This window comes from Branchiostoma floridae, chromosome 9, assembly GCF_000003815.2.
Source record: "Branchiostoma floridae strain S238N-H82 chromosome 9, Bfl_VNyyK, whole genome shotgun sequence".
Taxonomy (NCBI): domain Eukaryota; kingdom Metazoa; phylum Chordata; class Leptocardii; order Amphioxiformes; family Branchiostomatidae; genus Branchiostoma; species Branchiostoma floridae.
The window spans coordinates 1,172,643-1,187,291 of record NC_049987.1 but is presented as its reverse complement, the minus strand read 5'-3'; the positions used below and the strand labels follow the sequence as shown (position 1 = coordinate 1,187,291).

At 37.5% G+C, this 14,649-nt stretch overlaps 1 protein-coding gene across 1 annotated transcript; it reads right to left on the bottom strand.

Annotated features, from left to right (window-relative positions):
* Nucleotides 1–113: 113 nt before the first annotated feature.
* LOC118423368 (sodium-dependent serotonin transporter-like) lies at nucleotides 114–14,649 on the bottom strand. The gene is made up of 11 exons (XM_035831483.1): nucleotides 14,500–14,649; nucleotides 7,520–7,634; nucleotides 6,915–7,116; nucleotides 5,850–6,012; nucleotides 5,495–5,629; nucleotides 5,092–5,228; nucleotides 3,864–3,955; nucleotides 3,106–3,207; nucleotides 2,709–2,761; nucleotides 1,818–1,938; nucleotides 114–1,127 (listed from the first exon to the last, which is right to left on the bottom strand). Exons 1-11 carry the CDS (start codon nucleotides 14,574–14,576, stop codon nucleotides 906–908), a joined length of 1,419 nt encoding a protein of 472 aa, XP_035687376.1. The 5' UTR covers nucleotides 14,577–14,649; the 3' UTR covers nucleotides 114–905.

Sequence of the window (14,649 nt, the reverse complement as noted above, 5' to 3'; positions counted from 1 at the left end):
ATAAGTTTGTTTCAACAAGTTAAGGAAATATTACATTGGACGTTTTTTTTTTACATGTTTATTCATGTAACTCAGTAATAACAGATCTCTGAGTACAATAATAAGATGCAGTATCGTTGATATGCATATCCAAACCTCTTGTCATATTTTGAGCATTGATTCTGGTAAGCTGGTGTTTTTATACAGCACATGCGATGGAGAAAATACTTAGAAGTAGATCTATACTCGGCAATCATCAAGTTTAGAATTAGTGACCGGTTTCTTAAAATTGAGAAATGGCGGTACAGTCAACTACCTGTTTGTGAAAGATTGTGATCCGAATTTATAAAAATTACAAATTGACTAATATTGACTAATTAGTAACCCAAAATAAATAAAAAAAATCTAATTCTAAAGATATAAAATTTTCATATATATTCTAACCCTGTGTCACCCTTAACCGTGTAGAACTGCACAAAAACTAAAACCCCATGCAAAGACTCACGATATCGAAGCCATGTACACGGCACGCTATGACGGTCATAGATACTCATTACAGATACTTTAAAATAAACGTTAACATATTAAAATCAAATTAATCAACAGAAGAAACAGAGCACGAATAAAAATAAGATGCAATCCTGTGCCTGACGCGTTACTTTTTTCCCTTCTGATCCCGCTAATACTCTTCAAGACAAATTTATTATGATGAGATCGTTAATGACAAGCCTATTCTGTGGTGAATAGGGTGTCGTAACGCATGGACATTTGTAACAACGCAAAAAAAACACACCATTATTCGGTGGTTATAGCGAATGGCAATGTGTTATAACATAATGCACATCTCGGGGCGGGTCATCAACCATTTATTATCAAATATCTTGGATGATTCATATATACAGACGCATACAGCGAGTAGCTTCCTTTTAGTGGTTTATGGTGCTGTAGTCTGGAACTGGTCTCTCCCCAGCCTGGTCTGTTACGGCGATGAGGTTGTCACTGTCTCCTTTGTCATGTCTGTAACCGCATGGGCAGGCGGGGATGTCCTCCTGTTTAGCGATGAGTGAAGACCAACAGCCGGACATGCGTGCTCGGTACCGGACAAACAGGAGGTTCAGTACCAGTAGAACCATCCCGATTACAAACCACTGAAAAACGTATGCATTAGCGTAAATTTACAAACAGATGTCATTTGTTTTATAACAGTCTCATTGCTTTTATCAAATGAATTCATATAAGGTACAATTGTAAAGCCATACATCCTCTTCATATTTGAATTATCTAAATTTGTTGTGCAGATTTTTTTTACAGAAATAGTCTTAAGATGAGCACACAATTTTTCAGACGACCTATTCTACAAGATCTTTTGAGATGACAACACACCTATTCTACAAGATCTTTTGAGATGACAACACAGTTTTTAGACGACCTGTTCTACGAGGTCTGACTCACAATAACTACAAGAATTCTCACCAGTATATTGATAAAAGCCTGTACATCGACATTTCTGAACTCTCCATTGCACGCTCTTTTACAGCTGTTAGGATGGATTGAGTTGCGATATTATAGTCAGCTGTATTTAGAGCAGAACATATTTTTGGACTGCTTTTTCATTGACCAAAAGACACAGAACTTGCAGTATACATTTCAAATGTATTTAAAAAAAAAACATTGCTTTTGCCCAGGCTTGGTCGTAATTTGTTACACTCACTGAATTTCTTATGATGGTTATCTGAATGCTTCTAAATTCCATCCATTTCTTTGGTCCTTCGACATGAAAACTGCAGATGTGTTGGGCGGTAATTGAAGTATCGGGAATGAACCCATCTGAATTTTACCTCCAGAATGGCGGTCATCAGTGACTGGTTTCCCAGCTGATACCACGGTGAGTCAGCGGACTGGATGGTGTGGACCACCCACCACACCAGCAGCGCCAGGCCATTCAGCAGTAGGACGTACCTGCAAAACATTACCTGTTAGAATATCGTTGAGGAGGTTCATCAGTCACGTATGAATACAGTTACTTTAACCGTAATGAGGGCTTGGATCTGCCCAAGTCCTACGTACCTAGCCCTACTCAACAAGGTAACCTTTAAAAACAGTCATTGCTGAAAAAATAAGAAAATTTGGAGTGATTACCAGTTCGGAATAATAATGCATTTACGAAGTAAGATACTTCATTTCTTTGGGATTTGGTTCTCCACAACCTCGTATGTAATCAAGCAGCTACTTTGACCATCTGTATCAACCTCATCTTGAGTTTTCTTACATCTGTTTTTTACTGGACTATCTGAAATTTAATCTTCAGCTTATTTGCATATTATTTCATAGTTAATGGAATATTTTATATACTACCTGAAACGTCTGACCGTTTGCAATATCATATCGCTTGGGTTAATGCTTATCAGTGTATATCAATACCTGAATATCTAACATTCATTGACATCGGTTGTTTCATTTTATGTATTATAGCTTATTCGATGTAATACATAAAATGAATTATATCTATATCTGATTGTAATTTAAGTCTGAAAAGATTTCTTTCCATCCTTCTTTTGCACTGCCTAGCCTAATGTAAGAAATTATTGTCAGTTGTGATGGTTTATAATTACTTACAACACTAATGACCGGTTGAAAGAAATGGAGTGAATGAAAGAAAACAAACTTAATGTAACTAATCTTGTGTTTACAAACTAAATGATTAAAACAAATTAATATTTACTACTCACTTTGTCAGATAGTCAAAAGCCCCCGGTAATTTCCAGTCACACCCATCTTCTCCCTTCAAAATTAAAAATACATGTTTGCGAATTAAGTAAATTAAGGTGTTTCCTTGTTATTTAACTACTGAAACTCCTTTGCGCGGGTTATACTAGAAATGTAGCAGGTACGTAAAAGTACCTTCTAAGACGAAAACAACACGAACGTCAAGAATAAAATTTAGATAACCTTCTTTAACTCTAAATGTTTGAAAAAAATCGTAGAGGCTGAAGAAATCATCACACTTTCTTGTAGTTAAAACAAGTTCAATTTTTAATTTCTTACTGTTATTTTGATTTCAGTAATACTCAAATATGTAATATTCGCACTAGTTAAGTTAAGTACTAGTTGGACAAATGGTTGTACCTCATGGAGCATAGTTAAACGAAAGTCTTTAGCGCCATATTTCCAGAGTAGGAGAATCATGGAGAGTCCGGAGAAGATCAGTCCAGCGCTCCATACAAAGTCCTGAAGTAAAGAAACGATGATTGTGGATTCGTTTTTTGGTCTTCACAGAACAACAGCAGCAACAACAAAACTTTACACGTTAAAGTCGAATATATTTAGCAAAATTAAAAAAAAAACGTTCTCCTCACCATAAAAAAGCTTTACTGCGTAAAAATTCCTTGTAGAAATAGGTACAGTTCAGAATGATAGGAGTTATAGAGTGCTGCTATTACCACATCCAGCAATTCTAAAAACCGAATCGATTTTATAATAAAAGTATTTACAATATAATCAAACTTATACATGCTAATACTATGAAAGATTACATTTATAACAATGCGCTGCTTTAAAAACGTACGTACGGTATTGTTATGTTAATGCAAGAATTTATACATTACTTGACCTTCATATTTCGTAAATGGAAAAAGGGGACATAGCAATATGGCATTGAATATCTTTGTCTTAGTTTTATGTCGACGTCTTGATATGGTATCTGATTAGCATAAAACAGATGGTAACAATTTTGTCGTTACTTGTCATAGGTTGTATAGCCCTTTATGATGTGGAATTGAGTCTCAATATTGTCACTGCAATAATATGATGTTGTTCGCCAGTCGGTACACAATGTTTTTTTTCGGCTCCCCACTAAATGATATTGATTCAACCGAACTCCTTACCTGGTTTACTAGCACGTGTATGTTAACAGCACTTGGAACGCCCAAGAGAAAAGTCAATGTGGCAATGACCACTACTGCAACGCTTCTTTTCACTGTAAAAAAACAGCATTATATAAGCAACCCTTATTTTATTATTTATCTAAATAGCAAACTTCATTCCGAAAATATTGTTTACATAAATCTACAGCAAAAACGCAAATTATATTTGTATTTTGAAGTAATTTTGAAGGAGATATCTGTTATGTGTATCGAAGTCTCTGCATTCTTTTGCATTGCAATAACTATATGAGATTTCTTGAATTTGCATAGTGGGGTTGAAAGGTTTCATTTAAAGTGCCGTTGTAATTATGCAAATTTTAAATCCACGGAGTGAAATGTTATGTGAAAATATTACAAATTGAGGTGCATATAACAAGATGGGCGTATGTGCTATGTAACAAATGTGGGGGCAATATATCAAATTTAGATAAAATGATCTATTTATTTTTATTTTATTTATTTATTTTATTTATTTGCCAATGATACAACTTATTACACGGATCTACCTAGGCAGCTTTGGGCTGGTAGCGGCAGATCCACAGACTGATACAGACGAACATACATCATCGGTCGACGTGATCGCACATGTTCGCACATGTTTACACACGACTGGGTTATACCGCCCGTTACGGGGTGACATACCCTTTCATATGCACCAGGTCTCCCGTCCGGGTGAATGATGTAAATCACCGTGAGCCGAAGCTAGGTACTCATTTTCACCTGAGTATAGTGAGAAAAGCCGTGTAAAGTGCTTTTCCCAGGGGCACAAGATCGGTAACACGGCAGGCGGATTCGAACCCGCAACCTCTCGGTCACGGGGCGAACACGGTCCCACTGCGCTATGCGGTCCCACAAATTTAGTATTGGTGCAATGCCACGAAACGGAATATGTAATGGAAAATGGAGTAGGGAAATTCCTGAGCAGCCTCGTAACCTCTGCTTCATCTATGAAGTGAATGAAAAGCTTGATACTGACTAAGGGAGAAAAGATACCGCTAGTGTTACCGCTATGGGTCGCTCTTCATCTCCATTATGGTAACATCAGGCCCTACGAACTTGATTTTAAAATAAAACAATTATGATCAAAAGCGGTAGGCGCAATGCATCATGCATATTGAAATGGCTGGTAAAATATCAAAACCAGCTACACTAGGGACAGTTACAACTGACGACACTGAAAAGCACGAACCTCCCCAGTCGACCATGGCCTGTACAGAGGTGTTCATGAGAGTGATGTAGTTGCTGAAGGTTGCTATGACAACGGCTAAGAAGAACAGGGACGCCATCACGCGACCTCCTGTCATGGTGGAGAACAGGATGGGCAGCCTGGGAACGAGAATGGTACATTTCTCCCATAGGCTGTTTGTAATCACGTGGCTATGACGTAGTGTATTGTCCGTCATTTTGAAATCTCCGTGATCAAGATGGACTGTCAGCCGTCGAAAATTTTAAGTATGTACCTTACCTTTAAACGAAGTCATTCCTTGAAGAAAATTTAGAGTAACTTATATATATCTTTGAGTTGTCAGGTAGATTTGTATTTTATAATGTGCATAAAGCCGGGAAAGCGTATAGCCGAATACACCACGCACCAAATGAATGTAAGTCCGGTGTTGGCTGGTCCGTTGGTCCTCAGTAGGTTTACAACATCTGCTTCCGTACCGTCCGGGTTGACCTTTGTGTAGGTTGCAAAAACTGTACAGAACACCGTGACGCCCACTATAAGACTTTGAAAAGATAAAACGTGTCAATGAGTTCTTGTAAGCTATTTATTATGTGTATAAACATGCTATGTATTCTAAGCTGCAATGGGAGGCAAAACAGTATATTACATATTTACCAAGTCCAAGTTCAGAACCTAGTTTATATGACTAGAGCAAAACAAAACATAGTAAAAGAATAACAAAATAAACAACCCACAGAGATGCCCTACATAAAAACACCAACCTGATGAGACCGTTGATAGCAGTTGTCCACACCACGTTCTTCACAGGTCCAGTCTTACGGGTCATGCTTGCTCCCAAGACAAGGAAAATGCCAAATGCTGCTCCTGTGTCCCAAGCAACCTGCGACAAGGCTTCGATCCAGAGCGTAGGGCTCCCTAATAAGCCTGGAAAGCGAGAAACGTGTTTTTTTTTATACAAAATTGAAATCATCATTGAATAGATGTTTATCCAATTTCCACCCATGGCCTCAGCCCTTAAAAATTTGTTAAAACCTTTTGTCATAACACTTTCCTTGAGGTATATGTTATTCTTCTAAGCAGACCTGGCACTTTGAAAAAAATTATGTTTCTATGAGCTTTTCTACTTACCACGTCCATAGAAGCCCGGTATCCAAAGCTTCAAAACCAGGAGAATTAGGGAAATCCATTCCCTGTTATTTCATGATCACATGTTTGTGATGACCTTATGTGCACCATTCAAGACATGTCACAAAGGCAGTGCTACTAGTTTCTGTAGAGATCCTTCACCCATATAGGATATTTTCATTTTGAAAAAGATTGCTAACATTCTATCTAATTTGTCCTAATGTTTAGAGGTGAATGGGTACAGACTCTGCAGAGTTTCTGGATAGTGACAGTTTGTCTACAGACAAGAACTTAGGAAATGTTGATTTGGTTATATGGATGACATTCTCTGGGTATCCCAAAACGTAACACGAGCGTGGGAATATTTTTGACATAAAACACGGCCTTCATTATCAAATCAAAGTGGTCGAGAAGGTTAAACAAATGACAGAACACACGGAATATAGTATACCAAACAATAGATGCTTCTTTATTGTTCATCCACATGTTCTTTGACCGAAGAATGTCCTATAGTACAGTATAGTAGTATACGTTTTCCGATATCTATTGTTGCAATCCACGACATGTATTTGCTTATTTTGTAGCTTCCTTGTACGTTTTGAGTATGGTCGAAATTAAACTTCATTTTTTAATTAAGGATAGGGCCGCACATTGATGCGCGCGGGGATGTCATCCATATAACCAAATCAACATGGCCTTACCCCAGTCCGGTGTAAAGAAAAAGCCTAGTCCGACTCCGGCGTTGTTGAGAGTGAGAGCCCAGATGAAGGCTGTGAGCAGCAGGAGGAGGTGCAGAGGTGTCATGGCGGTCATGGCCAGCTCGATACTCCCCACTCCGCGCCAGTTAGCTGCAGCACAGGCCGCGGTGATGACGAAGTGTAGAAGAACAGGCCATAAGCTCTCCTGTAAAGTGTGTAGACAGTCAGAAACATTGTCATTTTAAAAGAAAACCTAAATAGATTATTACATGTTGTATTGCGAAGTACCATCAACATATAAAATTCATATTTACGTTACGCAACGCACACAGACACACAGACAAACACACGTACATACACACACACACACACACACACAAACACACAGGTACATACACAAGCAAACATACATGGAAACTCACTAACACACAACCTCACGCACACACACATAAACATACTTACACAAAACAATAATAACGCAAAGACACACACAAACAGACACGCACGCAAGTACAGTACATAATAATAAAAATAAACGAAAGGAAGGGTCCATCTCTCGGTAGTAATATATAATACATAACGTGAAAAAGAAGAATAAATACACCAACCTCTTCAAACTTTCGCCAAGCCACGATGCTTAATTCATGAGTTGTTGGAAGTGGGTAGAAGATACACTCAATGGTGTAAAACACCGCCCATCCGACAATCACACCGAAGTAACAACTAAAAAGAAAATGACATAAGACTTTTCGTTGAATTTGGGTGAGTTCAATTTTGGTGTTGGAAATTACAGTTCAACTATTTCAAGAAGACGTTTCGTTGTTCTGTTTTGGTACTTTCTAGTCAAAGATTCAATATATATATGTAGATCCTTTTTTTTTAAATTCAGATTTGGGCCACACCGATTTAATTTCTTAGTTCACGAATTCGCTCGCTCCTATTTTTTGGGAAAAAAATAAAAATTAAAAAATTACCGCTCAGCAAATTTTCACCATATTGTATAATCTCAAACGTTATCCAGTCTATCGTGCTTTTTTTATAAAACCGTCCTACACCGTGACAAACAAACAAGACCCCAAAGTTTGCAACAATGCATTTGATAGATATACAAATCATCTATACAGGGTACAAGTTTCAAGCAAAAAAAAAGTAACAAAACGGCACTCATAGCATTACAACGTTGGGCAAAGAATTACGTTATTTTAAAGCTTGGAGCATTGTATTGTTTTGGTGCTGCCCAACAACTCAATTTTATCTCGATGGAAATTTCACAATAATTGTTAAAAAGCCTAAATATTGGTTTATTCAGATCTTGTTTTGTTTTTACGATACAATATAACGTGTTGGAGCGACAATGTGGTAAAGTATGCCGATTCCCGTGTTTTTGAGAAGCAGAAATATCGAGAAAATGACCATAAAGCTTTGTTGGTCCGTTACCATTGCAACATTGATCTAAAAGAAAGCTTTTTTTACCCAGCCAGTATTGTTTAATCCTTACAGGCATTTGGTCTTAAGATCCCATTTACCCTCGAATAGCTTGGGAGGATCGCGATTATTTTCCTAAATCCTTGCAAAGGTAGACTATTAAAATGGAAATGTTTGCAATGGCGTTATTTTGGATGTCATATCTTAAAAACAAACTGAAGGCCACAGCAAGTAAATTTTATGGATGCCATCCTATGCAGAGTGCAAAATGATAAGATGGGTAAAAAAAGCACTTCTACAAGTATAATTATTAGGTTACAACACAGCATGTTTGCCCATTTTAGTCTATCTGACCATCCCCGAAGAGGAAAATAATTTTTTTCTAAAATCAGGCGAACATTAATGAGCGCGCTGATGCCATCCATAAAATTTACTTGCTTTGGCATTACAAAGCAAATAGAGTTATTTTTTTTTACATTTGCACAAGTAAAGGCACCATTTTGCTTATGTAGTTTCTCTAGAGGATATCTTATCATCGCCCTCAAAGACGACAGAAAATCTTAGTGACCGTATTCGAATTCTAATGACAGAACCAGACTTTTATGCGAGATAAACTTCACTGTGCAAGTTTTCATTGTTGCCGTTTTCAATCGTTGAAAATTTATTGTTGACGATTTGGTAATGTCTAATGTTGATAATTATTGTATATATATATTTTTATTGGAATATACGGCACGATCTTCATAACATTTAGAGTTGCCTGACAACTTTGCACAGATGACCCCGTGACCCCACCAAAGCCCTAATGATCTGTATCACCAACAACCTTCTGTTTTCTATTGCTGAAATAAAGAATCTTTTTTTAATATTTGTTTAATCAGTGATAATGTTCCCGTTTTGCAACACATTTGTATCGTGTTGTGCAGAAGGGAGGTTTAGTAGATTTTTAAAGCTGCTTCGAACACAGGTGTCAAGAGTGCTTTCAAATCACAGATGAGAACATTAAAGAGAAAGCCCTGGGGGCATATAGCTTAAGTTGCCTGATATTCAGCTACTGGCCGGGTGGTGACTTTTTTAATCATACTTTGCTAAAATACCTGTATAAGTTCTACAGTTTGAAGCAGGATAAACATCTTTTCGCTGCCATTCCGTGAGGTTTGATTTGGTTTGAGTATATATCATCACTGAAGATTTTTCATAAAAAACAGGCCAACATCGGTGGCACCAGGCCCCAAACCCCAGGCGGTGGGCGGGGCTTAACTCCTTGTGTGTAAGAAATGAGATCCCTTCTTCCACCATCTGCGGTACTTTGTGTGAAGCAAGGACGTTATACAACGGATAAATATGTGGTAATGTGTTTCACGGATAGTCTTGTATTATTTTCTTCCTCTCTTACTCTGCATTCTGAAGAAAAGGAATTATGGATTATAGATGAAGATTATAGATATCGCCACCTGTTGATAAAGATGGCTTCTTTATGAGATACCAATCAATCAATCAACCATACACAGACAACATTTGACAAAGTCGCATTGTGCTACCCGTCAAGCACGACTGATCAGAAACCTTTTGAGAGTATGTAATTAAGATTCCGTTTATAATGTCGATGCAGAACTGTGCCTCAGGCTTGGGAGGGTCTTACAAGGATATTTTCTCGCAGTTTGCACTGTTAACAAAACTGCTGATATGGACTGAAATATGTTGAAAATTGAAATTAAAAATGATGTCTTGTCAGGTCAAACTCATAAATATTTTTGTTGAGTTGCGTTTGACACTACATAACCACACAGGCAGGTGCACACAGGACAGTACCAAACCCTGCCTGCCACATAGAAAATATTTTTGGTGGTGACCTTTTCCCCACCTTTGCAACGTTGAAGATTCAAACTGAAGTCATTTAATTGTGCGTTCAGCACAACTACTCAGTAATACCCAACAGAAGAAGAGCGAGAAAAGGTGCCCGCCCGCCATTTTGAGCAGGCTCGGAGTAATTATAAATGACCAGTTCTCAACCCCGGTGCTTCAGATGTCGCCTCGGGCTGTTAATTAGATAGAAAAAAATTACCAGTTCTAATCACAGATCATCAAAGATGGCCTCCGGATATTCAATTTTTCTTCATGTCAGCAAACAAGAAACTTCTAGAGCTCTTTCCCCAGAGACTGAGAATAATATCAAATTATGTTCGTTTGTTTGAACTTTTATTCATTCATAAAAGCTCAAATCGGCCTGCAGGCCGCTTTCCATTGAGGTCATGAGGGAAGAGGCAAGGGTCAGACAAAGTATATAACAGAGATAAAGTTACATCGTTTTGTGTCCTTATAAGTCCAATACGTCTATATACACAATTTACATTTACATACATACAAAATACATGATAGAAACTGCTACATGATTCAAAGTCCGTTCATTTCTCTTGAAGGGGCTGTGCGTATGTCCGGTGGTAGACTGTTCCAGACAACTAACTAGACATCCACGGTAGGCGATGGCTCTTCTGAAGGTTTCTCGGTGGGGTTTGGGGACAGCAAGTTGATTACTTGTGCTTTGCCTGGTTGTTCTTGTGCTTTGGTCTCGGCAATAGACAAACATCTGGCGCATGTAGGGTGGGAGTTTGCTGTTTAGAGCTTTGTAGACGAGTACAGCATTGTAGTATTAATGTGTTGCCTTAATGTCCTTCCTGCCCAGCCTAGAGTGAATTTCGCTTCTTCGTGTCTATATACACAATTTACATTTCCATACATACAAAATACATGATAGAAACTGCTACATGCTGACTCTGGTGTCTGCACACTCTCAAAAACATAACCTTCTCCCGCCATTTCCCAATCATTATGTCTATCCGTCGTAATGCCACAGCACGTAAACTTTATGGATAACATCCTATGCAGAGTGCAAAAATAATGAAATGTGTTCAAGAAACAAATGAATGATAAATAAATAAATAAATAAACAAGATGACTTAATTCTCAAAATAGACACCATAAACGTCATAACAAGATTTGAACTGACAAAACGTGGCATCACAACTAACTAGACATCCATTCCTAGTATTAAAGAAGTGAACTAGTGTAGTAAAAGTGATACTAGTGTGGTATACTGGTATCACTTGCCAAGCTGGCAACTACATTCATGGTTTCCATATTGATTGCACTTTTTTGCAACTATTTAACAAGTTTTACTTCTGCAACTATAGTCATGGCTACCTTCCTAGTGTCAACCTCTACAAGTATGATTATTAGGCGTCAACACATTACATGTTTGCCTATTTTGGTCTATCTGACCATCCCCGACGAGAATTTGTTTTTTTTTTTGCTGGAAACAGGCGAAAACTAATTAGCGCGCTAATGTCATCCATAAAATTTACTTGCTGTAGCCAAAGTTAGCTTTATGACCACCAATTACTGAAGACGAGTTCCTAAAGAAAAAAAAAGTATGGAGGACTAGATACCCATGCACTCTGGACACCCAAGTACTTGACATATACACATAAATGGAATCGATATGGGCATTCAGACATTTAAACGTTAGGCAATTACAGAGCAATGAACAGCAGGAGACGCTGTAGTTGTTAGGTATGTCCAGAAGTTTGCTTCCTATAAAAAGCCTAAAATTGACACCACTGGAATTCCAGCTAGACAAAAGCCTGGGGTAAGGTGCTGGAATTCTAGCCAGGAAAGCAGTCTTGAGTAGGGTTTAGTAGTACATAATATCATATTATGATTGTACTAATAGTATCTAGATCTAAAGATCAGATTGAAGAAATGATATAGTGTCAAGTTGTATCAGAATCTGTTACGCTGTATCCATAACACACACATACACCGCATGGTTTTCATGGATCTTTTATCCCGAGGGCAAAACAGTCCTCAGCATGCGGCATGAGAAAAACAAATGAAGACAATAGCACGGACCTCCAAATGCCCATGGCACTTCGGCCCCAACAATAAATGGAATCTTGATTAGATACTCCCAACGAGCATCAAGTCATATATCATCGTGTTTGTCAGATAGAACAACGGAATTTTGTCAATTGCTGTCTCTGTGTGAACATCTGTGAATGCAAGTTTTGTTTCTAGACGTAAAATATATATTTGAAGCTTTTTAACACCTCACAATGCATTGCGGTGTGTGTATATGTTCGCAACTTTGCTTTTTATTAACTTAAGGTGCCACTTTAGACTGCAAAACAAAGGAAGAAAGTGATCATACCAACCTTTCCCTAAAGCAGTTCTGTCTTATGTTTACAACAGATGGAATGTTAATTGTATACTCCCAAATAAATTAAATGTAGGTATGGCCCATCCATTGTGGTTGTCAGGTAGGTCAAGGAACTTTCGTTAACTGTTGTCTATGTGTAAACATCTGTTCCTTAAATTTTTGTTTCTAGACTGCAGACTGACAGAAACTAAAAGTAGTACATGTATTGGTTATCAAAAGACTAAAAACTGTTTCTCTCAGTCCATTAAAATGAGTAAAGGGAAATTTCTGATCTCAAATGTTCACAACCTGGCTGGCGAATACCTTCATTAAATAATATGCCTTAAAGTATTAAAAAAATTGCAAATTTTCAACCTGAGCTAAACTTAATTATAAAGGATGTTGAAAATTTTGATGCCTTGTCAGGTGTGTCCAGAAGTTTGCTTTTCATCAAGAGACTGAAATTGTTAAATTAAATCCATGACAATTAAACTTTGTCCATATTTCCTTGCATAAATGTGATGGACACAGTATCCTGTGGGCAAAATAGCAGTATCCTGAATAGACAACAACATTAGCTCAATTAAGCTTTGTCCGTATATAATTAACCGGGTACCCCCCTCCATAATTGTGGTGGATCATTCCGTGGGTAAAAGAAGAAAATGGAATGGGAAAAATAACACAGACGCCCCATGCGGAATCTCGATTGTATACTCTCAAACGTTATCCAATCTATCGTGCTTGTCTTATAAAACTGTCCAACACCGTGACAAACAAACAAGACCCCAAAGTTTGCAACAATGCATTTGATAGATATACAAATCATCTATACAGGGTACAAGCTTCAAGCAAAAAAAAGGAACAAAGCGGCACTCATAGCATTACAACGTTGGGCAAAGAATTACGTTATTTTAAAGCTTGAAGCATTGTATTGTTTTGGTGCTGCCCAACAACTCAATTTTATCTCGTTGGAAATTTCACAATAATTGTTAAAAAGCCTAAGAATTGGTTTATTCAGATCTTGTTTTGTTTTTACGATTCAATATAACGTGTTAGAGCGACAATGTGGTAAAGTATGCCGATTCCCGTGTTTTTGAGTAGTGGAAATATCGAGAAAATGACCATAAAGCTTTGTTGGTCCGTTACCATGGCAACAAGGAGTTTCGATCTAAAAGAAAGCTTTTTTTTACCCAGCCAGTATTGTTTAATCCTTACAGGCATTTGGTCTTAAGATCCCATTTACCCTCGAATAGCTTGGGAGGATCGCGATTATTTTCCTTTCAAAGGTAATCCTTTCAAAGGTAGACCTATTAAAATGGAAATGTTTGCAATGGCGTTATTTTGGATGTCATATCTTAAAAACAAACTGAAGGCCACAGCAAGTAAATTTTATGGATGCCATCCTTTGCAGAGTGCAAAATGATAAGATGGGTAAAAAAAGTATAAGTATAATTATTAGGTCACAACACAGCATGTTTGCCCATTTTGGTCTATCTGACCATCCCCGAAGAGGAAATTGATTTTTTTTTGTAATTAATGAGTGCGCTGATGTCATCCATAAACTTTACTTGCTTTGGCATTACAAAGCAAATAGAGTTATTTCGAATCGTATTTTATGTTTTTTATCTATATTTAGTTATTTGTAATAGAGTTTTTATTTCATCAGGTTACTGAAGTTTATGATTTTAAACATATTTGTTATTTTGTTCAATTTGATAATGTATAATTGGATTACGTTATGCTACAGGCTTCTACACCACCCTACACCCCCACTCCTGCAGGAATTTTTTAGCATTCAATGTATTTTTATTCATGTAAAATATCAGAAGAAATAAAGAAAAAGAACAAAATAAAACAACCACGATAGGTACCTGCCCTACTCATATTTTGAGCATGTTCCATTTTTATCAGATTAAAAACCAAAGGTTGGGAGTTAGACATAAGTAATTCAAAGTAAAGTGAACTCACGTTATAAGAAAGTTAAGACTCGCCATCCAGCCCCCAAGCCACGTCGACTTCACCCCCAGAAGATCGTGGAAGGCCATTGGTGGAGCCCTCCTGGTAAACCGACCAATGGCGACCTCTATGATGATAAGTGGGATAGACCACAGGAATAGG

Bases quoted from the DNA above. Each gene is read 5' to 3' on its own strand.
- LOC118423368 (XM_035831483.1), bottom strand. From the start codon at position 14,576: ATGGCCTTCCACGATCTTCTGGGGGTGAAGTCGACGTGGCTTGGGGGC. The intron at 7,635-14,499 runs GTGAGTTCACTT...TTTTCTTTTTAG, and splicing joins AGTCTTAACTTTCTTATAAC to TTGTTACTTCGGTGTGATTG. The intron at 2,762-3,105 runs GTACAACCATTT...TTAATTTTGAAG, and splicing joins GTTTAACTATGCTCCATGAG to GGAGAAGATGGGTGTGACTG.